This window comes from Ambystoma mexicanum, chromosome 11, assembly GCF_040938575.1.
Source record: "Ambystoma mexicanum isolate Mex_15411 chromosome 11, UKY_AmexF1_1, whole genome shotgun sequence".
Lineage (NCBI taxonomy): Eukaryota > Metazoa > Chordata > Amphibia > Caudata > Ambystomatidae > Ambystoma > Ambystoma mexicanum.
The window spans coordinates 1,197,231,614-1,197,258,916 of record NC_090934.1 but is presented as its reverse complement, the minus strand read 5'-3'; the positions used below and the strand labels follow the sequence as shown (position 1 = coordinate 1,197,258,916).

The window sequence follows — 27,303 nt, the reverse complement described above, 5'->3', positions numbered from 1 at the left end:
TGCTAATCTCACAGTTGCTTGTTTGGTGTTCAGGGCCCTTATGCATCTTTGGGGCCCTGACCTTGCACACCGAATCCCCCCCAGCTTCTATGTATCCTCTGCACTTGTCTCGGCTCACCCTCCACCCTGGAGGCTCGCACTTACATTGCACTTTACTTGTTGCTCACCCTTGAGCATCACAGCACTTATCCAATTCTCCCTCTGTTCTACACTTCCACGTTCTGAACACTCACAAAGCATAGTAGGTTTGCCCCCCCCCCCACTGTATTTCATATTTTTATGTATTTCAACCGTTTCCACATCCCCTTGTCCCCTCCCTGTTGCCCTGTGGGTGCTTTGACACAGTATTTACTTCCTGTATAAGCCAAGCAAACAATAAATAAATATATTTGGCAATACCCTTTGCTATGCCAATCAGATATTCTCAGTTTAAAACTCCCATTCCCTCTCCCTCTCTTTTTTAAATTAAAAATAGGCATACACATCAGTGGCTGGAAAACTGAGCGTAAATGATGCTGCATGCCTGTCATTGTGCTACAGAAGGAAGCCCATTATGTAACAAACGCACATAACTTGAAAGGTTCTGCTCAAACGTGTTTTCCCTGAGGGTACCATGGTATTTGCTGCACGTAATGGAAATGCGCCATCCAGAAAGCCTAGGGGCAGTCTTTGAACCACGGAAGCCCACACTAGATTCAGAGGGAAGGGAGAGAGACCCCAAGAGATCAGGCCCTGAAGTCACTGTAAGAGGAAGAGGGAGGGAAGAGACTCCATGAGGTCAGGCTCTGGCACCAGTGTGAAGGTGTGGGAGGGAGCGGGTAGAGGCAGACCCAAAGAGGTGAAGCTCCACTACCACCACGGTGGCACACTTCTCCCCCACTGCGCTGTTTGCCTCAGTCCTCCTTAGACTACATCCAGGTTTTTTTATTTGCCCTCATGGCGACATCTTATTGATTGTGCCAAGCCAGTATGTCCTCGAGGGGGTGGTTGCGTTCAGAAGACAATTCCCCGTCCTTTCATTTCTGGTGCTGCTTCCTCCGATACTTCTCGGTCAGCTGCGGTTCCAGGGATTACAGGCCGCTCGCAGAGCACCAGAGAGAAACAAATCAATCTTTTGACTGCTAGTGATGGAGCACTCATCAGGTCAGGGCACTCTGAGCATCAGCACGGCCTTGGGAGCAGCAGGAAACTGAATACCAGCCCTCCAGGAGGCTACACGCACAAGAGGCATGAAACCCAGGTGCCCAGCATAAAATAGGACTAATGGCGGATAAACACTTCATCTTCCTCCCTTCCTAGGAAATAAAAGAAGGCCTTGGGAACCGAATGCCAACCGTTCACGAGGCCTAGTAGACAACAGGCTGCTGTGCAATTAACTTAACCATCATGAGGCCCAACACACAAGCTTTAAGGCCCCCTTGAGCATCTGTCAGTGAGGCCTGGCACACGGCATGCCGCAACGTACTGTATATCACCGCAGAGAGGCCAAACAGGGTCATCCTGTTCGCTCAAGCATGGCCTTGTTGGCATGATGGGCAAACATCTTTGGGAATACAAACACATGGGGGGGATTAGAGAGAAGCACATCCTAAACTCAGCCATCTATGGGAAGGGAGACCTATGTAAACTCACACTCAAACACATGTATTGTATTCTTAAAAAATGATTTAACATGGCCATGTACGTTGCCAGGTAGCCGCACTCCCTACCCATTTTATGGGTTGGGGATGGGCAGAGTGTGTGAAAAAGCGCTCTATCGTGCATATACAAGACCTCAAAGTAATCTAGTTTGGTGTCACTCCATTTATGCAAAGCCAAGTGGTTTCGAATGGCAGGATGTAGGCGGAAAAAAGAACATGCTGGATTTATTTAAAGAAATTGGTCATTAACAATGTACACAAAGAAATCTGAATATATCCTGGGCGCAACCTTTCAGTGCACATTTTCAGTTGCAGAGATGCCAACTGACCCATGTCCACAGAGTTGACCTCATCCAGTCCTGTCTTTTCTAGGAACAGCGCCCTTCCTCCTTCTGCGATTTGTACATTTGTAAGCCTTGCAGAATATATTGTGGCCAAAACGTCACGGCTTGATTACGGTATATGGGGAGAGGGGGCCAGTTGGCAAATCCCTCAACTGCCCCTGCCCTCCCCCCACCCCCACCTCATCCCATGAAGTTGACACGAAAAATAACTTTCCTTAGTTAAAGCAAGAGAAAAATAAACGTGTAATATATCGGCCAATAAACTTTAATACAAACCAAATGCACCCCTATAAGGAAACTATTATGTATGAGGCCGGGGGCAGACGATACAGTGAAGGGGGTGGATTTGCTCGGCCCATAGGGACAAACGCTTACTCCCAAAACAGGTGTCCAAACACAGGCATAACCTAAAATATAATCTCTTCACTGTGGCTGAAAAGCATTAATGACCGCATTGCAATTTGGATGATTTTAGCCACTTGCAGTAATGGTGATTTGGTTTGGCGGTAACAGTATCGCACCATCTAATTTACTGTTTGTGTTACTTGCCATTCTGGATACAAATCCTTTCACGAGGGGGAAGTATTACCACTGCTGCAACAATTAATCCCATTGTGGCTGTAGGTCAGGGATCTGCAACCTTTGGCTGCCCAGATGTTGTGGACCACAACTCCCATTAGCCCGAGCCAGCAAAGTCAAGGTGAGGGATCATGGGAGCTGTAATGGCAAATATTTGGAGAGCTGCAGGTTGCAGACCCCTGATGCAGGTAGTGCCGCCATTCACAAGCAGACAGATCTTTGGTGTCTGGTCGACATAACCCATAATCAAGAGGTGCTGTAAAATTCAGAATAATGCTACACACACAAAAAGTGGCCTTTAAAGGCGCTATTTGGTGGGGGGATACCAAGATGGCCGCCGGCGTGTGCGGACGTATCTCACAGTCCTCCACCTGGGCCTGCCACAGCAAGCCTCTGGGCTGTCACCAAACAGTGATCCTGTGCTATTCCGCATGAAAGACACTTCAAGGAACTGAAGCCTACGCAGCTGAGTCCATCGGGCACCTGCATATTAACTGCGAAAGCACCCAACACCCAATTCGAACGGGGCGGCTAGAGACAATAATTTCCCCTCTCGAAACGCAGATGGCCCTTCTTGGACCCAACAAGCGGCGGAACCCGAGAAAGGAGGAGAGGACCCCGGAGAGGAGCCTGCAGCAGAGGAAGAACAAAGTGACCCTCCTGTGGGGCACCGTAACCAGGCTGCAGGGAATAGCGCAAGCATGTCGGTGTCGGTAAAAGAAAACTCCAGCCGGACCAGAGAGGGCACCCACCTGCACCGGAGCGCATACGGCTGTGAGTGGAAAAAGGTGCTGGTGGCAGCGCATACGCTGTTGAGTGGAAAAAGGCCCTGGGGCCCCCAACAGCACACACAACAGAAGTAAAGGGGAAATAATGCTCGCCCCACCCCTCAGCAAGGCACCTATCAAACGAATTGAGGAAGCCCCCCACCCCCTTCCTCGTTTCGGAAGGCCCAGCGAAGCGCCCGGATAGCCGGAGCTGCTGGGTCTGACTCGAGCTCCAAGGGAGGGGCACCACCCAGAGCAGAGGAAATATTTGCAGCAGTCAGGATCTGCTGAATGAATAAATAAAGCAAGGTGCTAGGAATGACGAACGGGCTCCTCAGGACCGGAACGGTGAACTAGAGGAGGCAGAGGGGCATAATATAAAAGAATAGAACACATGAGGGCAGAAGAGAAATACCATCCTCCCCCTCCACTTAACAAGAGCAACGCAACCTCAGCCTTTCTCCCCATATAAGAGGGCGAAAACGAGGAATACTACCCAAGGCCACAAGGACATAACAGAAATCGCATAAACAAACCCCAGAAACAGGAAGACACAGGCAGGAACCCCGCCGGAGGCCAGGATCTTGCAGGCAAATATAGCACAACCCCTTCAACAGAGACCCTGAGTGTACTCTAGCCCACAGAAGCACAGCGTATGAAGGAGCAGAACCCATTATGGCAAAGGAGGAAAAGGAGACAATTTAAAGGGGCAAACTTAATAAGGTAACCTGGGAGAACCCATACGATCTCCAACGCCAGAAAGCTCTACATCACCATTAGGAAGAGACCAGCTGGGAGAGACACCGGGAGGGGCCTACTGATGCCAGCAACCAGAGGGAAGACCGTCCCAGCCAAAGGTAAATGATCTGTGGACCCACAGGGAGGATAGCTGGAGAAGTGCTGGTGACAGAGAACAGACACCCCCTCGACAGCGAGACCAAAGACCCCACCACAGAGGGAAATAGGAGAACTTGAATCAACGACTATGGCACTGAATAAGGAAGACCTGCAGGAGTGCGTCAAGGGAATGGAGGACAGAATGGTGACCTCCTTTCAAACACAATTTGCCAAAATGAAAGAGAACCTCCAAAACTCCCTACAGGAAGCAAGAAAAGAAATCGATGACCTAGGTTCAAGAGTGAACACTACAGAAAGTGGCCTCTCGGAAATGATGGAAGAAGTAAGGCAGAATAGCGAACTCCTTGAGCAAGTGGCGAGAGCTACACATAACCTTGAACTTCAGGCAGCAGACTTGGAAAATCGCTCACACAGATCAAACAAAAGGGTTAAAGGACTAAGCGAAAGCACGCCGGATGCAGACTTGAAAGAAATTATGCAGCAATGCTTTTGAAGTCTCCTGACGGGGATGTCGCCCAAGGAAGTGGGAATAGAACGCATCCATAGAGTGGGACCCAAAAGACAAGACTCTGATCAAAGCCAAGAGACGTGCTAGTGGCATTAACGTTGTATACTATAAAGGAAGCTATACTCCGTGCAGCTAGGGTTTACCCAGGAGTGACCATCAACAGGCTCCAAATCTAGATATTCCAGGATCAAGCACTCACCACCCTTCAGGAGAGAAGGGCAATGTACCCAGTAACTAGAGTGCTAGCAGATAAGAACATTCCCTATGACATTCCCATTTGGGCTCCTCTTCACTTGGGAAGGGAGACAACACAGGGATACGACGTCTGAGGAGGGACTGTCCGTAATGAACCTGGGGCTTGAAGAAGGAAATCAAACGCAGACAAACAATCCTCAGCGCTCGAATGAGGCTGGTAGACCACCTTGGGAATGGTCCGGAACAAGACGGAGGGGCAGCAGAGATCCTAAACTATGGGGGCCTCTAAGCACAACGGGAGATCCACGCCCCAAGGTTGGGCAACGATAGCGAATGTTACCATCTTGGCAGTATATTAAAAGCGCTATAACACAGCAGCGAAGGAGAAAAGAACACAAACAACAAATCTAAACAAGGTCTGTCAAGTAGGACGGGATCGCCGAGTCTAATGGCTCAGGAGGAGAGAAGAGAACTCTGGAAGATATCCTGGAATCCAAATCCGGGTTTAATTCAGCTTGGCAGGGAGACTCCCCAGGAGGGTATACGGACCAAAACCCTAGATTGGTATCTAGGAGTTTGTAAGAACCATGGGTCCGACTGGGGCAGAGAAGGGGGAATGTTTTTGGAGGATTATGGGGAGTGAGGGAGTTGGAGGGGGAGTTTTGTTCATTTTTATTTCTGTACTTTGTGTGGTGTGCTGGCACAGTAAAACACTTAGAATGGGACACAAGCAGGACATAGCTTCTAACGAGGATATTATACCAATTCAGGGCATAAACCAACGGTTTGAGCAAAGAGACTCGGGGAATCTATGGTAATGGCTGAAATACAGATAACCACATTAAACGTCCAAGATCTGAACTCCTCAACAAAACGCTGCTCGATATTCAGGAGACTTGTAGAACTCCAAACATCTATAGTGTTCCTACAGGAGACACATCTCCTTCCCAAGGACTAAGGAAGAATGACACATAGAGCCTCCCCTAAACAATACTTTGCCTCCAGTGGCACGAAAACAAAAGGGGTGGCAATCTTGATAGGGGCCAATAGCATTCAGCCAGCAGTTTATTTATGGATACCCAGAAGGTAGATATTTGGTCCTTAGAGGAACAATTGGGAATCAAACATAAACGTTTCAACTAGAAGCAAGACAGCTTCCTGAAAGTCCTGCTCCAAAGAATAGGTAGCTGGTATAAGGTGCGAGTGGTTATCGGGGGTGAGTTCAACTGCTTGATGGACCACACGCTAGATAAAACACCCCCCAAACCCACAGATAAAAGGAAACGACAGGCTTTGGGAAGGTTATTTCATGAGCTGAGAGTAATAGATGCCTGGAGATTCTTTCACGGCGTTCGGCGGTACATAAAGGATACTCGAGAATAGACATGCTACTAGTCTCAGCAACCTTAATCCCCCAGGTGCTGAAAATAGACAAAGGAGTCAAATACTTTACAGACCATGCTCCAGTAACTAGAAATAACAGAGGGGCAATCCAAAACACACAGGACTTGGAGACTAAATGAGATGACCCTGGGGGATATCTCCCTTAGAGCCCACATGGAGAAAACAATTGCCAACTACTTCAAGGAAAATGACACAGGGGAAACAGACTGGCAGGTAATATGGGGTGCAGGGAAAGCAGTCATTTGCAGCAAATTTGTATCCCAAGCCGCAGCTTATTTAAAGAGAGAAGACTATTGTGGACAAAACTGGAAGGGGAACTCAAAATCGCTGAAACGCAACACAAAAAACTACAATCACGGTAAACATTACAAACACTTAGATGGATAAGAGCACAACTGGAAGCAAATGAGGTGGATCGCTCCGCACAAACCTTAATAAATACCAAATAAACGTACTATACCCAAGGGGGCAAAGCTAATTGCCTACTGGCAGCTAAGCTACGAAAACCAAAAGCCTGGAATTATATTGCCGAACATAGGGATGAAGGAGGCATATTGCACATGGGGGAGGGAGACAAAGTGAACATCATGGAGGCCTTCCACGCAGCCCTACTTAAACAGGAAGGATTGGACCTGGATCTCCAGACAAACTATATGAAGGGGGTATAGCTTCCACACATATCTATTGAAGGAAAAGAAAGCCTAGAGAAACCTATCATGGCACAAGAAATTAATGATGCAATGTCATCCTTGCCGGGAACAAAACACTGGGTCCAGATGGCTTTGGGAATGTGTCCTATAAAACCTTTAGGTCACAATTACTTAATCCCTTAACATGCCTATTTAATGCGATCAGAAGCCAGGGAATAGTCACAGACGATATGGGGAAATCTACCACGGTTCTTATCCTTAAACCAGGGAATGATCCCACAGAATGTGCCAACTACCACCCTAACTCGTTATTAAATAGTGATGCAAAAATATACGCCACGGTCCTGGCCAGGCGATTTATGGCCATCCTGCCTTGGATAATTCATGAGGATCAAGCCGGGTTCATCACTGGGAGACATACACAAAAATAACATAAGGAGAGCAATAGATATTATAGAACTGGGAAGCAGAACGAAACAAAAATTATCTATAGCTGCACTGGACGCGCATAGAGCCTTTGATAGCCTGGACTGGGGGTACTTGTGGATAGTCCTAGAAACATTTGGGTGTGTCCCGGAGTTCACAAGAAGGATACTGGCAAACTTCCAAATACAAGCAACGATATTCCTACTTAATGGGCAATATACAGCACAGGTTAAAATCCTAAGGGGTATAATGCAAGGTTGTCTGCTGTCTCCCCTAATATTTGCCATCACTATGGAGCTTCTGGCAATCAAAATCAGGCAGAACCCAGGGATCAAGGGAGTTAAAACAGGAGAGGAAGAACACAAAATGGCATTATATGCAGATGACATACTGTTATTCTTAAAGACCGTGGAGGTCACGCTGCCCAGAGTCATGGAGAACTTACAGGAATGTGTGGCGGTCTCAGGATTCGCCATAAATTATACTAAATCCGAGGTCCTCAATATAACTGAAGACTGGGCTGAAATATCAAAACTTAGCAAGACGTACCCACTGATCTGAGGACAAAAGTAAAGAGTACTTGGGGATAAGCCTTACTAGAGACTATGGGGGCCTCTATGGGGCGAACATAACCTCCCTGTGGAAGAGCTTGGTGGAGGATCTCCGCAGGTGGGACAAACAGGAACTCTCCTGGTTCTCCCGAATCACAGCGGTCAAGATGAGGACACTATCTTGACTGCTGTATGTAGTGAGCTCACTTCCTATAGAAATACCAGCAAGCATGATTAAAAGCTTGCAGTCTGAAAAAATATCCTTCATATGGCATAGGAAAAAAACAGGGATACATAGATCAGTACTAACACACCCAACATTGGTGGGAGGGTTAGGAGTCCCATATGTAAAATGATATATGATGGTGGCATAAATTGCGCCCATGCTACAGTGGGCGTCCAGTATGATACAAAGGGGCTGGGCTTGAATCATACAGGGACCCACACATATCCCTCTGCGAATGATGCTAGCCATGGGAACTGCAGCCCGAAGAGTGGGAGGACAGATTCTGGAGGCCACCAAAATGTCCCTAAAAGTCTGGGATAAGGCATTACAATGAAAGTGAATTCCCCTGGGGAATGTCACCCATACTCCCATGTTTTTTATTGCTGACTTTACCTCCAGATGAAAAGCGATATTCTGGAAAGCGTGGGGATCTAAAAATAAAACCTGACTTTGGGGGATTTTTTCTGCAACAAGAATCCATTGACCTTTGAGGCGTGAAAACACAAGTTTGGCGTGGGGGTAAAAGAACGATATAGATATATACAAATTAGGCACTGGATCTCCAAGAAACTGGTAAGAGAGGCGGGAAGTAGAACACAAGTAGGACTGGAAATAACCCTTGGAAAAGGCCTGACAACAAGAGGTATTTCAAAAATATATAGACTACTGGACAGGACAGAACCAGGAAACCAGCTCCCCTTCATGGCTACATGGGAAAAGGACTGTGGGGCTCCTATATCGGAGGAATAATGGGGGCATATATGGGAACGGGCACACCAAACATCGAATTTCACCGCAATAAAAGGAACTGCATACAAGATCGGCTATAGATGGTATCTAACACACCTATGTGGGATGAACCCAATTTACTCGGCCCAATGCTGGAGACAATGTGGGGAGATAGGAGACCTATTTCACATGTGGTGGACATGCCCCAAAGCCCAGTCCTTCTAGAATGTATCCTGAGCCACATAAAAGGGATCATGGGGATGCAATTACCTAACTCGCCAACCGCAATTCTACTGGGGGCACAAGTGGAAGAAATCTATGCAGCAAGTGGGGTCACAGCTACCTTATTACACTTCTGCTAATGGCAGCTCGAATGACACTAGCGCATGGATGGAAGACAGTGGAAGGACTAGTAGTAGCCTGCTGGTGGGTTAAAATATGGGGGGTCCCTGCCGTGGAAAAAGTGTTTGCACTCAGAACGGGGAAATACCAGAAATTCCTGACAGTCTGGCTCCCCTTCAATGAATACACCAAAGATGAACATTATTTCCACAAACCGATCTTACTCAAAACAATACATGTGATATGAATATTGAAGGGAATAGTAACAGAAGCCACCTTGGAAATGCAAAAGGTACAATAATGCTCCGCAAACTGTGTTCAACTCACACACGTTGGGCAGTTGGAGGGATGGGGGGGTAACTGTTAACTGTTAGTATTGTTTATGTTGTCAGAGCTGTAAAAAACATTCTCAAATCACAAAGACTATGCATACAGATCAATGTGAACAGCAGAGTTATGAACATTGTAAAAGATTGTATTAACCCAATATGAGTGGGAACAAAGTTATGTAACTGCAAAATGTAGACTTGAGAAAGAAATAAAAACTTAATAATAAAAAATGTGTTATTTGGTGAAAGATGCTGCAATAGCCAAACAATCATCATCCAAGAAAAGACACAGAATCCTTTATTGCTGATGATGCAGGTATATGTAAAGAGAACAGATGCTGAGAAAGGGGGTACAGGGATCACACAACCAAGGCCCAGATCATACAAAGCGGAATTTTAAGATGAAAATTGTCACATTCTAGATGTAAAGGTTAGGAAGTATCCCCGCTCTGTTCACGAGGGGACAGCGTTGGTCTGCACTGAAGTACACAAATAATCAGTGCCAGTGAAGTCACTCTTGCGGTCTGTAAAGCGCAGTTGACATAATCATTCTAATTAGATTATCATAGCAAAACCAAACCAGGAAGGAACCTTCTGCGGAGGCCTGGATGAGAGACCCTTGTCTTAACCAGCCCCTCTGCCCCCAGTCACCGCCTGAGACTACACTCACCTTTTGAAACGCCAGGGTAGGGCCAGCTGGCGAGACGCGCTGCCGGTTCCGTTCCACCTTAGCCCATGAAGCGGCCGGCAGCGGTGCTTCCTCCTTCGTCTGCTCCACATCAACATTCGGGCTCTCTATCGCCATTTCCTTACCCTCCCTATTTGAGGAGTCTCTGCATCATAGATGAACACACTCGATTGGCATCTGTTCATGCGTCTTGTTCTCTTTTGTTGCTGCAGATTTGGCTCGGGTCAAGGAGAAGGTTCAGGTCAATGAGGTTAAAAAGGACAAGAAATCAAAAGTGAGCGAGAACAGTGAGGAGTAGGAGAGAAGATTTCAATAGTGGCATATTCTGTTTCCATCATTTGCATGGTGTACAGATGTCTTGCTGCTTCCTGGCATACCTGCGTGCATTTCTGAGAAGAACCCTTCCTTTTATGCCACTTTTAAAACAGGCCCTTTTTTAAAGTTAAGATGTTTTGCTTACCATCTACCCCGAAAGAGGAGACGTGGGTGTGCCCGTTCTGTTCAATATGAACGCTTGTAGCCAGAGAAGAACATCCCTGCAACTTGAGCAGAGTATCTAAAGTGAAATATTCTTTATATCACAGAAGTTCATCGGCGTAGGCTGATCTACGACTAGTATGCTAATTGGGGGTTTATCACCAACTTTTTTGTGCTATGCGACCTAGTGTATTTATATATAGGTCAGTGTCGCAAAAACTCGGGAGGACATTATTTGTGCCTCAAAATGCTTTAGATCATGTTTGTTCACTTACAAGATAATACCTATCACTAAATGAATAATATTGTTAAAGGTGGCACAGGTGAAGCCAAGATATCGTCACATTCGAGGTGGCCCGCAGTCTTAATGTATATTTTATTTAGTGATCATTATTATCTTGTTGTAAGTGAACAAACGTGATCGAAAGCATTTTGAGGCACAAATAATGTGCAATGAGGCACCAGGCAATAAGCCATTTCAAGTAGATATTGCACCTGGTTTACTATTTGTTTAATTTTATCTTTAACCAAGGTTGATATCCCAAAGTATGCTAATGCTTTTTCTTTGTTTGTTACATGTTCTTTTCTTCCTGTCCAAAAAACGGTTATAACATTACAAATTTTGAATTTACTGAATTTTACCATGCATAATTTTTGTTTGTTAATTTCACCTAACTAGCCCGGATTTGAGAAAGGCAAGAGGTTCTGCCGAAACACGTGTCATTCAAGGGCAAAAGCGTTATTTCTTAATGAATGCACAGGATTGTTTGAAAGATTAAAACAAATCCTTTTTTTCACGTATCTTGTTGTGGCGCAAGTTTTTTTGTGTGGAGGACTTTCACTTTCGAAACTGATCCATGACTAGCCACTGCAAAAGGGAGAATGCTACATGTAAAAATGTGTGAAGAGAAATTAAAGATTGGGAAAGGGAAATTAACAATAGGAATGGATATTCCTGGAAAGGACGAGAGACTGTTATGTAGATGGTTTTTTGGTATTACCCAACTTGATCGCAAAAATGTGAACGGATGGTGGATCTGACCGAATTCGGTCACTACCATTAGTTCTAATTTGTGCATTACATTTGAATCAGAAAATACCAAACATTATTATTATGAAGAACAGGCTTTGCGGGAGTGTCCCCCACTGCCCTTGTTCGGTATCTTCGGCTTCAGGAGTTGCAGGGGTGTCCCCTACATCGTTAACATTGGTGGCAGGGGACACAAATTGCTCGGTCCCCCGTTTTTAATTAACTGTCAAAACGGGGCACGGGGAAGTTACACTGGGGGCAGTCCACCTGCGAACAAAAGGTTCACAGGCAGACGACCCATATCTGGTTTTTCTGCATTGTGTTGAGACATCCATTATAAAAGCAAGGGCATTTGGTGAAGGATGTGAGGCTTTTAACTTTTGATGTTCTTAATTTTGTAACATTTTATCTTTTCTCATAGATGCATTTCTGAGGATTGTATGCTGTCAGAATACCCATCTCGCATGGGTGTCTTGTGAACTGCTTTGAGTGCAGAAGCATAACTGGGTCCTTTGCCTGTCTTTTTTTAGCGTGGCTTTGGCCATATGAAGAGACCATTCGAAAGTGTGCTCGCAGCTGGGTTACAGCAGTACGCCTGATGGAGAAAGACCCAACCTTTATCTTCACATGCTCTCAGGTATGATGCCTCTACCTTCTTACTGTTAGCCTTTTTTTACCCTTACTGCTGCGTTTCCTCCATGAGCAGGAGAGAAGTGGTGTGTTTTGATAAAAGCAAGGTGCTGGGAGAGTGTGACGGCTGTTGCACAAAGGTGGAGAACGCGCTTCTGTTTCCATTTTGCTCAAAAGTGAAATTGGATGCATTTCCATTTGGCGGTTTGGCTTTGGCAGGATTGACGTGGATGACCCGGCCGCATTGGAGTGATCGCATGCCACATGCTCGTAAGTCTGCTCCACTGCCCTCATCACAGACTCACTTGTACCTGTTTTTTAGTTTCCTCTGCATCGCCTAGTGTTGCTTTCTTCCAGATGCCTTAACCTCTTGTCAGGTACAACCTCTAACCCTGACAACTGTTTTCTCATTTTGGGTTGTGAATGCGCCCTTGCTTTAACCTTTGCAACCTCTTGAATACCTCGTACCTGCTGCCTTCTCCATATTCTCATTACCCCATCATCTCAAATACCTTTAGTTGCTTGACGTACACTGTGACTGTTGCCTCCCCCAACATGCCTTTGCCTGTTCTCAAGTATCCTCATTGAAGCCTTCTCCCAGGTATGATAATTCGCCGGCTTTAAGTGAGTTCAGGCATGAGCCCAAGCACCCTCTGTACCATCTGCTATCAGGTGCACGTGCATGCTGTCAGTAAACAAACAAAATATAGAAAAACACTGGAGAACATGGTTCGAGTTCAAGGCATGTCTGGGTATTTGCAGCTTTCCAGTTGCATGCCTGGAAAATAGGAACTGCGCCAGTTGTGAAATAATGATGAAAGTTTGACGTGGCTGTTTTTGTTCCAAATAAATGAAGAGCTTGATCCATCTGATGCTTGGCAACTGCTGCCTTGTCGGCTATACTGGGAGGGGCATGAATGAACACAAACATTTTGTCAAAATACTCTTTTTAAATATATTTGACCTGCCCATTTAAGAGACATGCTAAGTGCATCTGCCATTTCATCATCTGCTCAATTTCCTTAAATACTGGAACAATATTCAGTGTCAACTATATATTAGCTGGATTGCTGCATATTTATATGCCCAGGTAAGTCACCTTTTTAATCGATTTACCCCTGTACTCTGGGCAGTTCAAATACTTGCACCTGTCCTTGAATAATCTATACCAAGAAAATAACCAAAAGGATTGTGCTAAAATGACCAAAGAGTAAATGACTGTCATCTGCATAGACTGTTTGTTAGGGCAAAATTCAATTTTTGAGCATTCTGACGAACCTAGTTAGGTTCTCCATAACCTGTAAACTTTTTCCCTCTTCATTTATGTCTGACCTTTTTTGGTGGTCAGAGAGACTCCGGTAGAAGTCCATTTGCCATTACAACCCTTTTGGAATACCTGGTCCTGGTTTGCCTATAAAACACCTAGATTCTTAAGCATCCCATGTTTGCCCAAAGTGATTGTCACACTACGTTGGGCTTGAGGGAGTGTGGGGGAAGTTGGGGTAGGCTGGTGACATTTGTAATTTAGATTTTTGTCCACGACTTATAGGCTTTTATGTTAATTAAATCAAAGAGGGTGTAAACCTTTGTAACATTACATTTTTTAATGTTATTTTTAAAAAGTATAGATAATGAGCAGATAGATCAGAAGGGGGTGGAGAGTCTTTGGCAATATGTTCAAACTTGTCGGTCTGTGGGGTTCAAGACCACTCCATCATAAATGTATTTTCTCTTACTATTGTTCACTGTGCAAGTTAAATGGATTCTATCCCGGCTATCACAGCTGCTGTCCACAACGTCAAGACCTGCAGGCTGATATTCTGCATTAGCCCTTAACTTTTAGTTGCCTTTGGCTACACTGGGCACACATGTCAGAAGCTCAGTTCTGTTATGGCCTAGTTTTTAATATCTGTGAATTCATTTGTTCAGATGGATTTCTAGAATCTGGCCTGGTGGACAGATTTGAGGAGGCTACCCCTAGGTATGACGAACAGGGAGCTCTGAAAGGTTAGCCAAAACCCAATCAAGGTGCATGGATGAGCAGTCAAGGCTTGGTCTCAGGAAGGTGTCGGAGAGGGTCAGGGGCCCTCAATGAGTCCACAGACTATGGCACACAATAATTAAATTTAGACTGTCCAGTATGAAAATACAATATTTGTTATAGGCATTGACACACATATATACACCAGATAACTTAATCAGCAAAGCAGGGTTTTGGTTGGCATCTGTAGTCACCGTTTAAAAAAAGTTATTGGGTAAACTATTTAAGGGAACACAGGGTATTATGTATTTTCAAGGTGACATTTTGATCTGCACGAAAAATTCGATTGAGCACAAAGTGAAGTTGGTGCAAGCTTTGAACCAGTTAAAAGGTTGTGTGTGGTATGGCAGTAAAACTACAAAAATGCAAATTATATCAAAAGCAAGTGGAATACCTAAGAGACACATTGTCCAACCAGGGGATCAGCCCTGAATAATCACTAGTGAAAAGCAATATCATGGCTACTGACCAATCCAACAAGCAGGCTTTGTTGCCATTATTGGGTGCGTGTGAATTTTACACAAACTTCATGTGACTTTGAGTCACTTGTGGAGCCAACAAGGGAACTAATGAGGAAAGGGACACAATTTGAATGGAAGGAACGACAGCAAGTGGCCTTCGAGAAAGCTAAGGAATGCATTTTAAGAGCTCCAGCAATCAAGCCATTTGAAACAAAACAGAACGCCATTATCACAGTAGATGCCAGTGATAAGGGCCTTGGAACTGTACCAGTGGAGTAACATTGCTGAAAATGTTGAGGTGGACATGACATCTAAGTGAAAGGGGCCCCAGCCAAATTAATGGGGAAAAATGGTGTGCCACAAAAGTTGTGGGGAAAAAAACCCGTGTACCCCCACCCCCGTACAATTACGCCCATAAGCTGTACTAACACAAGAGGATGGAAAAGGAGGTGAAGTGACAATCCATTTTGCTTAGAGGACTCTTATGGAAACAGAGAGAGGCCATTCAGTAATAGTAAAGGAAGCTTTAGCATGTGGTTGGGGTGTGCAACATTATAGGCAATTCATTTGGGGAACTCCTTTCTTACTGCGTACTGATCATAAGCTACTTCTTAAAATATTGAAAGATGGGGGTGCAGAGAAAACATCTATCAGGTTGTTCAGATTAGCATCAAGACTAATTGAATATAATTGCAGATTTGAGTTTAGTGAAGGGTAGCACAACAAAGTTGCAAATTGCTTGTGAAGAATGCCAATTCTAGAGGCAGAATGTTAAGAGTGCCATAGATGATGCAATACCAATTGCAGCGGTGTGTGTATTAGCAGGGATCGCAATAACAAAAGACTCTAGGCTGAATCCTCACATGAATGATGAGACCGTTCAAGAGGAGTGCAAGTATGTAGTTGATGGTTGGACTATGCCAAAAAACCAAAGCATGAATGTCAGACCATTCTGGATGATTTGTGAAGAACTTTCTACGGAAGATGGAATGTTGTGGAAGGGAGAATACCACTGAGGGATGTTAGAGGGGCCATCAATGCCAAAGCGCATATGGTCTCTCAGGCATGACCGGTGAAGGTTGGCACCCAAACATGTGTCCTCATAAAGTACAAAAATAAAGATAACACACTCCGTCAGGGAATGAGACCAAGAGATGAGTTGTAAGGATAACCAACTTTATATAAAACAAAGTGTCCAAGCAAAGATCTCTGCTGCCCGAGAGCGCTCTGCCAAAAGTTACACGGGTAGCACATTATAAGAAACAAATTTGTCATCAGTGACATCATTATGTTAGGAACCAAAATCACAGTGCTGATTGGAGGGGCCGTATGGCACAGCCTGCTGTATAGGGGATGCCAGGCTGCAATTGGCGGCTGCTTCCCAGTCGATCTGGTGGCACGTGGGTCAGCTGGGCTCATCTCCACAGTGAAGGTCAGGACAAATGTGACACATGTCTAACTATCTAAACTAAACAATAGGAACTGATTATGTAAGAATAATGGCAAACATAAAATACTTGCACGAATGGGGGGTACTTATAAAAAAAAAAAAGGGGGTTAACATATTGGCATTCCAATCTCTACATTCAGGGCTTCATTGATACCGGGGTTCCGCTCCCAGGTGACTCCCCCTGGGTTTGATCTACTATTTATGTTCCCTGATGCCTCATGATATGAATAGACATGTGGGATTTAGAGAGGATAGACTCCTGCACAGGTTTAAATGTATTGTGGGTGTTCTGGAATGGTCAGTGGGAGGGGGTCAGATGTGTGTCAACATGAAAGAGACTGGAGGGTCGGGGACTAGTGGGCCCTGGCCTGGTGGGGTGGGGGTTGAGAGGGCATGGCCAGTTTTGTGGAGATGGATGGGTACTTGTGCGCTTGGGCTTTCTCCGATCTCACGCTCTGCAGAGAGCGCATTCTGTGGAAGTGATACTAAACAATTGCAACAATAAATGGCTGGAATTCCGTGAGAACAAGACTTGCGCGAAACTGGCAGGGGGTGGTGATGTCTTGGGCTCTTTGTGCGAGGTGCTGGAGCTGGGAGAGCTGAGTTTACAGTGGGATGATTTTTGGGCCTAGTAAAAAGATGGCGTCTGGTCTAATACAAAAGGATGTCCGTTCTTGGGGCTGTAAGCTGTATTAATCATATAGGTCTCTGTTATATCCTAAGGAGGCATGCCATGGACTGGGTGTTTCTCCCTCCTTGGCCTACACGTGATCTATTTACCACGGGAAAACCTAGGGGAGTGGGATAGGACCGTCTCCTTCCCAACACAGGCACCAAAAGACTGGTCGGGGAGAATTATTGGTGGCTAGTTATGGACGGGGAAGTAGATCGGGATGTCAAAGAGTGCAGTCGGTGCAATGAGAGTGACAATATACATATTTATTAAATATCTTTTTATTAAGTTTTCAACCAGATTGTACAATACTCAGAGCAAACATCTATTCGAGGGGCAAGCCCTCTTTGTCCGGAAAGAGACATCTCAACATGTCCAGGTAGGACTCTGATTCCCCCCCCTCCACTGGACCTCTCCCCTGAAATAGGTACGGGTACATCTCTGGCAACTAAGTGACAGGAAACTGGTCTCTATATTTGATCTCCGGTCCAACGGGCCATAAGTAAGCCCCTAACACCTCGTCAGTCAATAAGGCGTACTTCTCCCAGCCTCAGTATGTAACGGCCGGATTGGGCCTTAGCTCTGTATTTTCGTCATCCCCCTCCTTTACTTGAACATATTACGGAATTGCAGCCATTCTGTTTCCACTGCAACACTACTTCCATGGAGTGCCGCCAAATGTTTCTCCATTAGGTATATATCTTTAGCTGTACTGACCCATTCCTGGACCGTGGGGAGGTATTGTGTTTTCCAGTGTCTGGCTCTACGGGCTCGCGCTGCCAACAGGAGGAAGTGGACCAGTGCGAGGGCGCCCGCCTATTCTCATCATCCCTCTCTAGCCCACAACAATGCCCCGTACAGGCATGGGATGAGGCCTCTCATGTCCGTATACCCATTGAGTACCCTCTCCACCGGCATAAGTTCCCTCTGGACATACTCTTTCCACCTCTCTGGCATGACTATCCCTTTAAGCCTTAAGTATAGGAGGACTGACAGCTTGCCTATTCCCAATGCTTCCTCCAGGTTCTGGATGGTTAGGAATGCCCCTTTCTGGACTAGTTGGCCCACTCGTGCTAAGCCTGCATCGAACCATGTCTGGTAGTGTTCTACCTCTGGTAATTCATCCCTGACAGGTGGCGCCCAAATGTGGCTCATCAGGGAAGGCCATGTGTTAATCTCTGTCCCTCTTTTCCCTGAAGCCATGACCTCACAGTAAACCCCCAAAATTGGGTGTTCTCGAATACATCTTGGGAGGCGCTTTCGCGGGACCCAGCACCACTCCCCAACTATTGCCGGAGCCAGATGTTGATTTTCTACGTAAACCCATTGTTTATCTGGGTCCTCTCTGAGGTGCGGGACCATTACCCTGAACTGTGCTGCCCTGTAATACCTCATCAGGTCTGGGAGACCTACTCCCCCTTTGTCCCTGGGAAGGATGAGTGTTTCATAGCACACCCTAGGTTTCCGAACCTGCCAGAGAAACCGTACAATGCAGCGCTTCACTTCCTTCAAATGATCGATGAGCGCACTGGTTGGGAGCATCTGGAATAAATATAGGACCCTCGGGAGGAGGTACATCTTAATTGCGTTTAGGCGCCCCATTCATAACAGTTGCCCCTTCCCCCACATCACCATTTCGGAAAACAATCTTTCGAAGAGGGGTGGGTAGTTAGCCTGGTTCAGATCTTGGTCTGGGCGTACCAGATTTACCCCCAAATACCTTTATCCCTCTAGCTGGATCTGCAGTCCAAAGGGCCTAAATTTGTCCACTTTTCTGACCCTCTCTGGGGCGAATGCGAACACCTCCGATTTGCCAGTGTTCACCTTAAATCCTGAGAAACTCCTGTATTCCCTGATCACTTCCAAGGCTGCAGGAATGGATTGGGATGGGTGCTTCAAATGGAGCATTAGGTCGTCTGCATATAGACCAAGCTTGAATTCTCTATCCCCCCCAACCTTGATACCCTCGACCTGCCGGGCCCTCAAGTATTCAGCTAATATTTCCATGGTTAGGGTGAAGAGAAGGGGCGACAAAGGGCACCCCTGCCGCGTGCCCCTCGCCAGTGGGAACAATCGGGATAAATGCCCATTGACAGTAACTCTGGCCGAGGGGCCCTCATAGAGGGTCCGGATGCCCCTCCAGAATTCCTCCCCAAAGCTGAATTTCTTAAGTACCCCATTTAGGAAGGCCCAGTCCACCCGGTCAAAGGCCTTTTCCGCATCAATGGCCACCAACACTGGATTACCCTCCTCTCCCGCTGCCTTCCTCATAAGATGAAGAGTCATGGAGGGTGTCTGCCCCCTGCCTCCCTCGGATAAACCCCACTTGATCGGAGTGGATAAGCCTTGGCATAAGGTTCTCCATCCTCGTGGCCAGTACCCTGGGGAACAGCTTAGCGTCCACATTGAGCAGAGATATGGGTCGGTATGACCTACAACCCTCTGGGTCTTACCTGTCTTTGGGATAACAGTGATCAATGCCCTCCCAAAAGATGGGGGGGGTGGGCCCTTCCCTGAAGTCAAAATATTGGTGAACAGCGCAGCCAGGTACCGAGCCAAGGATCCGGTGAAGGTCCTGTAGAACCCTGCCGTATATTCATCTTCGCCCGGGGCTTTTCCTAGTTTAAGGCTAGATATCACGCCCAGGACTTCCTCCTGTGTTATGGGCCTGTCCAGGGCCAGGCTATCGCTTCGGGAGTGGGACACCCGCCAGGTATTCGCCCATCCGCTCCTCATCTAAGATTCCTTCTCTACTATACATTTTCTCATAGAACGCTGCGAAGCCCCCTGCAACTTCACCCCCAGTGGTCCTCTTCTGCCTGTCCTCCCCTTGAATCTCGGACACCAACCTGTCCGTTCTCTGGGCCCTGAGTCGTGCAGTCAGCATGGCGTCCGCCTTATCCCCCTTCTCATAATATTTCTGCTTTAGGTACTGTAGACTGGCCAGGACCCTTCCCATCTCGCTACACCAAGGTCTTCTTCCCTCTGCCCATCGTCCTTGCCCTCTGCCTTTTCCAAACGTCCGAGATCCCTCTTAAGGTTCTCGGCCTAGAGCATTCTAATCCTCTTTTACTGAGCCCCCTCCCTAATGAGGAGGCCCCACCGGGGTGCCTTTGCGGCGTCCCAGACCATCCCTCTCTCAACGTCCCCCATGTCATTGAGCTGGAAAAATTCTTCAATGGCCTCACGCATCTCACCCACACAGACCACGTCCCTGAGGAGGAGATCATTACACTGCCAGAGGTGTTCCCTAGGTTTCAAACTCAACAGGGTTATCCTAAGCTCTACTAGGTCATGGTCGGACCAACTATTCGGGAAGTGTGCACAGGACTCCACCCTACTTAGGTGTCGTCGGTCTAGGAAGAGGTAGTCAATTTGTGTGCTGGACCTATGGACCAGGGAATAAAAAGTATATACCCCCTTTCAGTCGGGTGCAAATCCCTCCAAACATCCACCAGCCCCTGGTCCCATGTGTAGTCAGCAAAGCCTCTGTTTGCTGCATCTCCACTACTCCCTGCCGGGATACACTCCCCACCATGGTCCATTGCTCTGTCCGCCTGCGTATTAAAGTCCCCTCTTCAATGAGGAGGCCTTCCGCCCTGTCCAAGATTTCCCTCATGGCCTCTCTCTAAAATTGCATCTGGCCTACGTTCGGACAGTAGACCGACACCAGGGTTATTCTTGTATTATCCAGGGACCCAGAAACCACGAGCGCCCTCCCATCAGGCTGAACCCAGACCACCGGTTCCAGGAGCCTAAACTTATGACTCAATATAATCCCTACCTCACCTTGCTCAACTGGTCCCGAGGCCCAAAATATGTCTTTCCTCATCGCGGACCGTACGGGTCTCCTGTACCATTCGTGTGTCCAAGTTGTCATTCTTCAATTCCCTCCCCAGAAGAGTGTTTCGGAGGGGAGTTGAGACCATTTACATTCAGGGAGCCCATCTTGATGACCTCAACCCGGCCAGTAATATTGGAAGATGACATTTAGAGTCGGTCCATCATTGCCCCTTTCTAGTTTTCCAGGATCGCTCTCCTGGGTAACGGTACTTGTATTCACCCCCTTCTTCCTCCCTTCTACCCCCCTGAAAAGTATATTTTCAGAGATGCACACCTTGAGGTGTGCTGCTAAGGTCTGGTGCTCTGCTCCTCTGTCGAGCTCCTAGCTCTTCGCCTGTTACGCTCACCTGGACCCCACAGGGGTGTCGATCGTACCCGGACAGCTACGGTCTCCTTCAACGTGATGCGTAGTGCAGAGATGACTGTCTGGACTGGCCCACCTAGTCTTGTCTGCTGGACCCGAAGAAGTATTTTCCTGCAAGTGGAGACAGGGATTAACCACCTGTGGGTTTTAGTGATGGCCTCCCAACTGTTCTCGCTCTCCCCCACTAATCACCTCCGATATCCCCTTAGTAACCTCACCTTATGTTCGTAAAAGATGAGCTCTCCATCCTGCGTGTCTTGCAGGGGCGCGTAGATACCAGTTACTTCACTGGTTTGAAGGCGTTGGGAGAGTTCCGGTAAGTATTGACTCTGAAGTCCCTGGCGGGATTGGTAAGTATCAAGTTCAAAGAGTTCAATGTGCCCGATGTTCACTCTTGTACCCTTCCTTCCTTAAATTGCAACTGAGTTCGTGAGAAGGTCTCATAGCTGCTGCTGGCGTTCAGGTAAGAGTCTGTGTTACCCAACGCTGTCCGGTAACTATTGCATGCGTTAACGTGTTGTTTTTCTTCCTCTTTACAGATGCGGCATAAGAAAATGTGGAGAGTTATGGAATAATACCTCCGGTGGTAAGTCTATGGTGGTAAGAGGTTGTATTTGTTGATTCCCTTGGCTCACCTTGTTTTTTCTTGTGTCCCCTAGGTGCCGGATTACAGCGAAGAAATGATGGAGACAGTGCCAGATCGAAAGATGCTGTGAGAACTGGTGAGTATGGCGCCGTGCTGGAGCTGGCGAAGTGACGCGTGCAGGACTGATGTACTTTCCAGGTCCGGAGATGAAATGGTTCCGGAATTAGGTGAGGAATTTGAAATAAGTTTGTTTTCTAACCTTGTCCTTTTCTTCTTCTTTATTCTAGGAGCTCCGGATTCGAGGCGGGCGTGGCAGAAGACTGGATGCTGGCTGCAGGCACGCGGGCGTGGCAGAAGACTGGATGCTGGCTGCCGGCACGGTGAGCGTCACGCTGCTGGATGCAGAATAACGCGAAGCATGTGCTGCTGTTCTGGTGTGGTTTAAATAGCCTGCAAAGTAGTTCCAGGTAAGAAGTTCCCTAGAGCCACGCCCGAGTAAAAAATAGTCCCTGTAACAAAATAGTCCCATCCAGGCCTCATGTAGGCTTGGACTCTTTTGCAGCATGGTCTGCATCAGGTAAGTAAAGTCTATGAGCATGGCGCCTACGGTGCCAAGACTGATTTCTATGATGAGCCTGGCACCTAAGGCGCCAGGACTGAACCCAGACAGCACCTAGCCGGGGCTGCTGAGGTTTAAACAAATGTTTGGATGCCTGCTCCTGGAGCTGAGGGCCTTGGTCTTGATGCCCGGGGGTAGGCATCATGACATCGCCTCCCCCTGTCAGGAGTGTTGCCTTTTGGGTTTCCCCCTTCCGTTGAGCAAATGTTCCCAACTTAGTTATTCGTTTCCCCTCTCCTCATGAGGGGAGGGGGGTGTTCAGCTTCTTGAATTTTCTGCCTCCACGTATCTTCTTATTGACAGCTTGAGGGCCTACCGGTCCTCGGTGCTGGTCCCGGGGCTCGGCTTCCATCGTATCCCCCCCTTCCTCGTTTTTGATGACCCGTAGGACTTGAAGGGCCTCTTTTCCTGTGGTCACTCTGTAGTCCACTTCTCCTCTTTCAAAGGTCAGCGCAAAGGGATGGGACCAACAGTACCTAATGTCCTTCTCAGAGAGCCATTGTGTGAGGTGCCGACATTCTCTCCGGCGGGCCAATGTCAGGGCCGATAAGTGTTGAAAAATCTTGATGTTGTCTACCTCGTAGAGGAACTTAACCAGACGTTTTGCCTTGTCAAGCACTTCTATTTCCTCTCTGTAACGAAGGAAGCGTACCACTATGGACCTTGGGCCTCTGCCTCCCCCTCTTCCACCTCTGTGCGCTCTTTCCAACTGCACCTCTTTGCCTCCTTCGAGTGCGAACAGTTGATTAATCAGGCCCTGCACCTTCCGTCCAACTTCCGCTGCCGATTCCCCCTTCTGTTCGCTCACTCCGAGGATCCGCAGATTGTTGCATCCCTCCCTGTTTTTGAGATCATCCAGTTTCAACTGCATTTCCTCCTCCAGATCTGTCAAGCGTGCTTCGTATTTCATGTCTAGAATATCCGTCTGGAGGTCGTTGTTCTCGATCCCCTCTATCTTGTCCTCTATTTTATCAACTCTGCCTCTGAGATCGCTGATGAAGGCCTGTATATCTATCCTTATGGCCCTGATCTCCTGGAAAATACCTTTCAGGTCCCCCTGGGTCAGGGCTGGTGGAGGGGCAGAGGTATCTCCTCCTGAGGCCATGTCGCGGGTGGTCAGGAGGGGCCTCCACGTTCTGCACACTGGGGCCTCCGGAAGCACTGGAGGGACTGAATCCCAGTGTGTGCCCTCTCTCTTTCTTGGTGGTCCTGTTTCTGGAATCTTCAGTGTGGTGCCGGGGTGCGCTAAATGGGCGTGATTCTCCTTCTCCCAAGCTCAATCTGGCTCTATCGTCGGCAAGAGCTGGGAGAACCGGGCCTCCTGTTCCTCTGTGATCCAGGCAGCGCGGGGGGGGGTCACAGCTTAGCCTCCGGTGTCCGACCCTCTGTGACCTGGATGCTCTCTGGGAACAGGGGGGCCTCCCCACACCGGTCGCCCTTTGTATGACCTCACGCGTCCATTCAGGTACGCGCCCCCTGACAGTCTCTAGAGTGACAATATTTTCATTACTAGAATACCACCTTTGGTGTCTCCCAAGCTGCAAACAGAACTATGATCAAGGATTGCCATGGATATAATAGGACCATTTCATGGATAAAAAGCAGAAAAGAGAAATGCGTGGGTCTTGTTAGATTATTACAGTCAGTGACATGAAGTGCGATATGTTGGGGACGTTAGTACTGAGCAGTTATACAATGTTTACAGGAAATATTTATAAAGGAAGGAATCTTGAAGGAAATTGTCATAGACAAATGGGACACTATGTGTCCACTAAAATATTCATGAATGAGAAAGGAATTAAACACATTACTACACCATCATACCATCCACAAGCTAATGGCTTATTGGAAAGGTACAACAGAGTAGTGAAAAATATGATTCAAAGTCAAGGTTGGATCTTGATGAGGAATTGAGCAAGATGTTGTATGCATACAGGACGAGGAAGCACCCCAATACGGCAAAATCTCCATTTAAGGTAATGAAGGAAAGATGTTGTAGAGATACCAGGTTTCTGGTTTTAATGGAAGACTTGCTAAGGAGTGGTGAGAGTGTAAGTGTGGACTTTAATAAAGTTGACAGGACGACAGAGAAAAGAAAGGGTATGACAGGAAAAATGGAACGGCATATGTTGGTATTAAGGAAGGTCATGCTGTTAAAATAAAGTTACCCCATACAGTGTATACATTTGGTTCTTTTTTTTATTTGTATTATCGGCTGTTCTTAACCAACTTTATACAATAAAATGAAGAAAGCAAATTACTTAACTATTCCTTAAAATCATTGTATACATTTCACATAAACAATCAATTTAATTTCTTATTAAAAATAACATATCCAAGTAACAGAAAGAAGATGCATACAAAAAATGGTTTATAGTGAAAAGGTCGAAAACAAAAATGTAGAAAAAAAATTGTTGAAAAAAAAATGTCGACTTTTTTTTTTTCTTTGTTTCTTTTAATGGGGGGTTCACCCCCAGCCACCCGCTTTATTTTTTATAGCTAAACCCAAAAAACCATACAAATAAAAAAAACATTCGATTTATTTTTTATTTTTTTTAATTTTTTTTTTTCTACATTTTTTTTCGACTTTTTTGTTTTCGACTTTTTGCAGTCGACATTATAACTGCACACCCAAAAAATACTTCAAACAAATACATATACTAAAAGAGAAAGCAATTACATTTCTCAGACCCGAGGGAAATGAGAGAATGTGTCCTGCTATTAACTTAGGAACATCATGGAGTACTTCAAACTACCACCTTTGTTTTACTATGCCAGACTCATGCAGCATTTTAATTACTGCTATGGTGACAACGGTTTCTTCCCCACTTGAAATTCAAGTGAAAAAGCTCTCAGGAGCCAACACAGCCAAATTATATATGAATTTGCCCAACAAGAATGTCCGCTGTTCTTTTAAAGCCCGACAATTCATAAGAATGGGTTCCCTGGTATGTAATATATTTGAATTCTTGCACAAATCACAACCCGTTGTGCCACCAACCTCTTTCGATCAGATCTGACGTATCTCGCCTGTGTGCAATAGATTATAATTGGTTATTTATAACGCGCTTAATACTCGGAGGTTTCTAAGCGCAGACCCGGGGATTGAATCTGTGTTGCTCTGCGTTGTCTTGCTTCCAAGGAGAGCGCGTTGCCCTTCAACAATCTATAGCGCAGAAATTGGGATGACCAATAACCATTTGGAATTATTAAAATAATATTTAGGGAGTAGTCCCATAGGTTTGTCCAATGGTAACAAGCTCTTGCATAACCATGGTTTTATCCAATCGTCCGTAAATAGGAATTTATTTACCTCGTTTGGATGGTCAACAAAGTCTTCTATGGTCATCTCAATTCTGCTTAAGGCTAGATCAACTCTTTTATACTTGGCCACTGACTCTATGGTAGCAGACTTCATAATGGGAGCCAGATCTTCATACATTTAGTTCTAAGTTTACTAAACCAAATAAAGTTGTTAGAATAAAGTTGTTAGTTACAAGAACCAGTGTCTTGTTGAGTCAATGGTGTAGTTTGAGTAGGTTGGCAAAGGTGAGAGTGCAATGAGGGTCATAGAATGTAATCGTGATTGGAGGGGATATGTTGTGTTTAGCTTCACAGCATCTATTGATGCAGATAGATTCTAGAATGGAAAAGGGATTGAGGGCTGGTTGAGGGAGGACGACGACTCTGGCTGCAAAGCTTTAACTTAGTCTTATACTTATGAAGAAAAAAAGTACAGGGAAAATGGACCTGCGGTTGTGGGGGTCATCATTTGATAAGGGAAGACGAGGATACAATAGGTAACATGCCTGGTGACCTGTTCTTTACTGACCCTTGCACTCCTGACGGGTGCCTTTTATAGTACGGCTAGGGGTGGACTGAGAAGTAAAACGTACTTTGACAATCTTTTCCAAATTGGCTCCACATTACAACACACAGGTGAAAGTAGAAGGATCCCACCCCCTATTAGTAATGTTTGGGTGGTTTTCGCCACAAAGAAAACTTAGAAAATATGTGTCCAAACGATGAATTGCAAAGCATATTTGCCCAGATATAGAGGTTAAGAAGTACCATAATAGAAAAAGTATCACCCGTTTATTCAAAGTGAGGGAAAACCTAGTGGAAGTTTTATAACACATTCTTTTGTCCAAAGAGCTGTGGGAGATGAGGAGAGGGATTGAAGGGAGCAGATGTAGTGGGACATAGGGAAGAGAAGCAGAACTCCAATGTAAGACTGCTCAGGAAAGTTGGAGTGGGTTATGAAGTGCATTTGTGGTTTAGATTATAGAGCAAGAAACTTTACATGTGGTGTTTGTTAATCTGAGTGAAAGGCAGAGTGTTGGGAAAGATTTTCCTTTTGCCCATGTCCCTCCATAGACTTCAGTGGAAACCTACAACTTGCTGCTGTTTTGAACCTGTTCTGATCTTTAGAGGCAAGTAAAGCCTTTTTCATCATTTGCCTTGCTAAACTAATCTGTTTTGAGGGCACTGATCAGTCCTTATGGCTATCAGTACCAGAGAACTCTGTTCTCCATTGGGAAATTCTCTGTTTATTTCACACTGAACTCCTCACCTTACAGTGAGGTGCGGTTCGGGATACTTTGTGTACCTTTTACTTTGTCTGGTAACTTTGTGGTTACTTTATGATGTGCCCTAGATGGGCTGGTGGTAGTAGATCATTTTCTATTGTTTCTTTTAATTCTCATTTGCACGTTTGCATTTTAACATTCAGTGCCTTTTTATATGTGTTCTCAAATGGCAGTGCCACGAGATCTTCCCCTGTCTTTTGGCCATTTTCGATTATGGCCTTCTTCCTGCCGACTAAGGGCTGTATTTGCCATATATTGTAAGCCCTTTTGGCATGGAGGCAGTAAGGGCTGGGACAGATAGATG

At 46.1% G+C, this 27,303-nt stretch overlaps 1 protein-coding gene across 2 annotated transcripts in view; it reads left to right on the top strand.

Annotated features, from left to right (window-relative positions):
* The window catches only part of MAN2C1 (mannosidase alpha class 2C member 1), a 932,858-nt gene that overhangs the window by 342,786 nt on the left and 562,769 nt on the right, over nt 1-27,303 (top strand). For both annotated transcript variants that reach the window (XM_069624549.1, XM_069624550.1), the window contains exon 7: nt 12,274-12,380. In XM_069624549.1, coding sequence (XP_069480650.1) covers nt 12,274-12,380 — 107 coding nt within the window. The remainder of the gene's footprint in view (nt 1-12,273; nt 12,381-27,303) is intronic.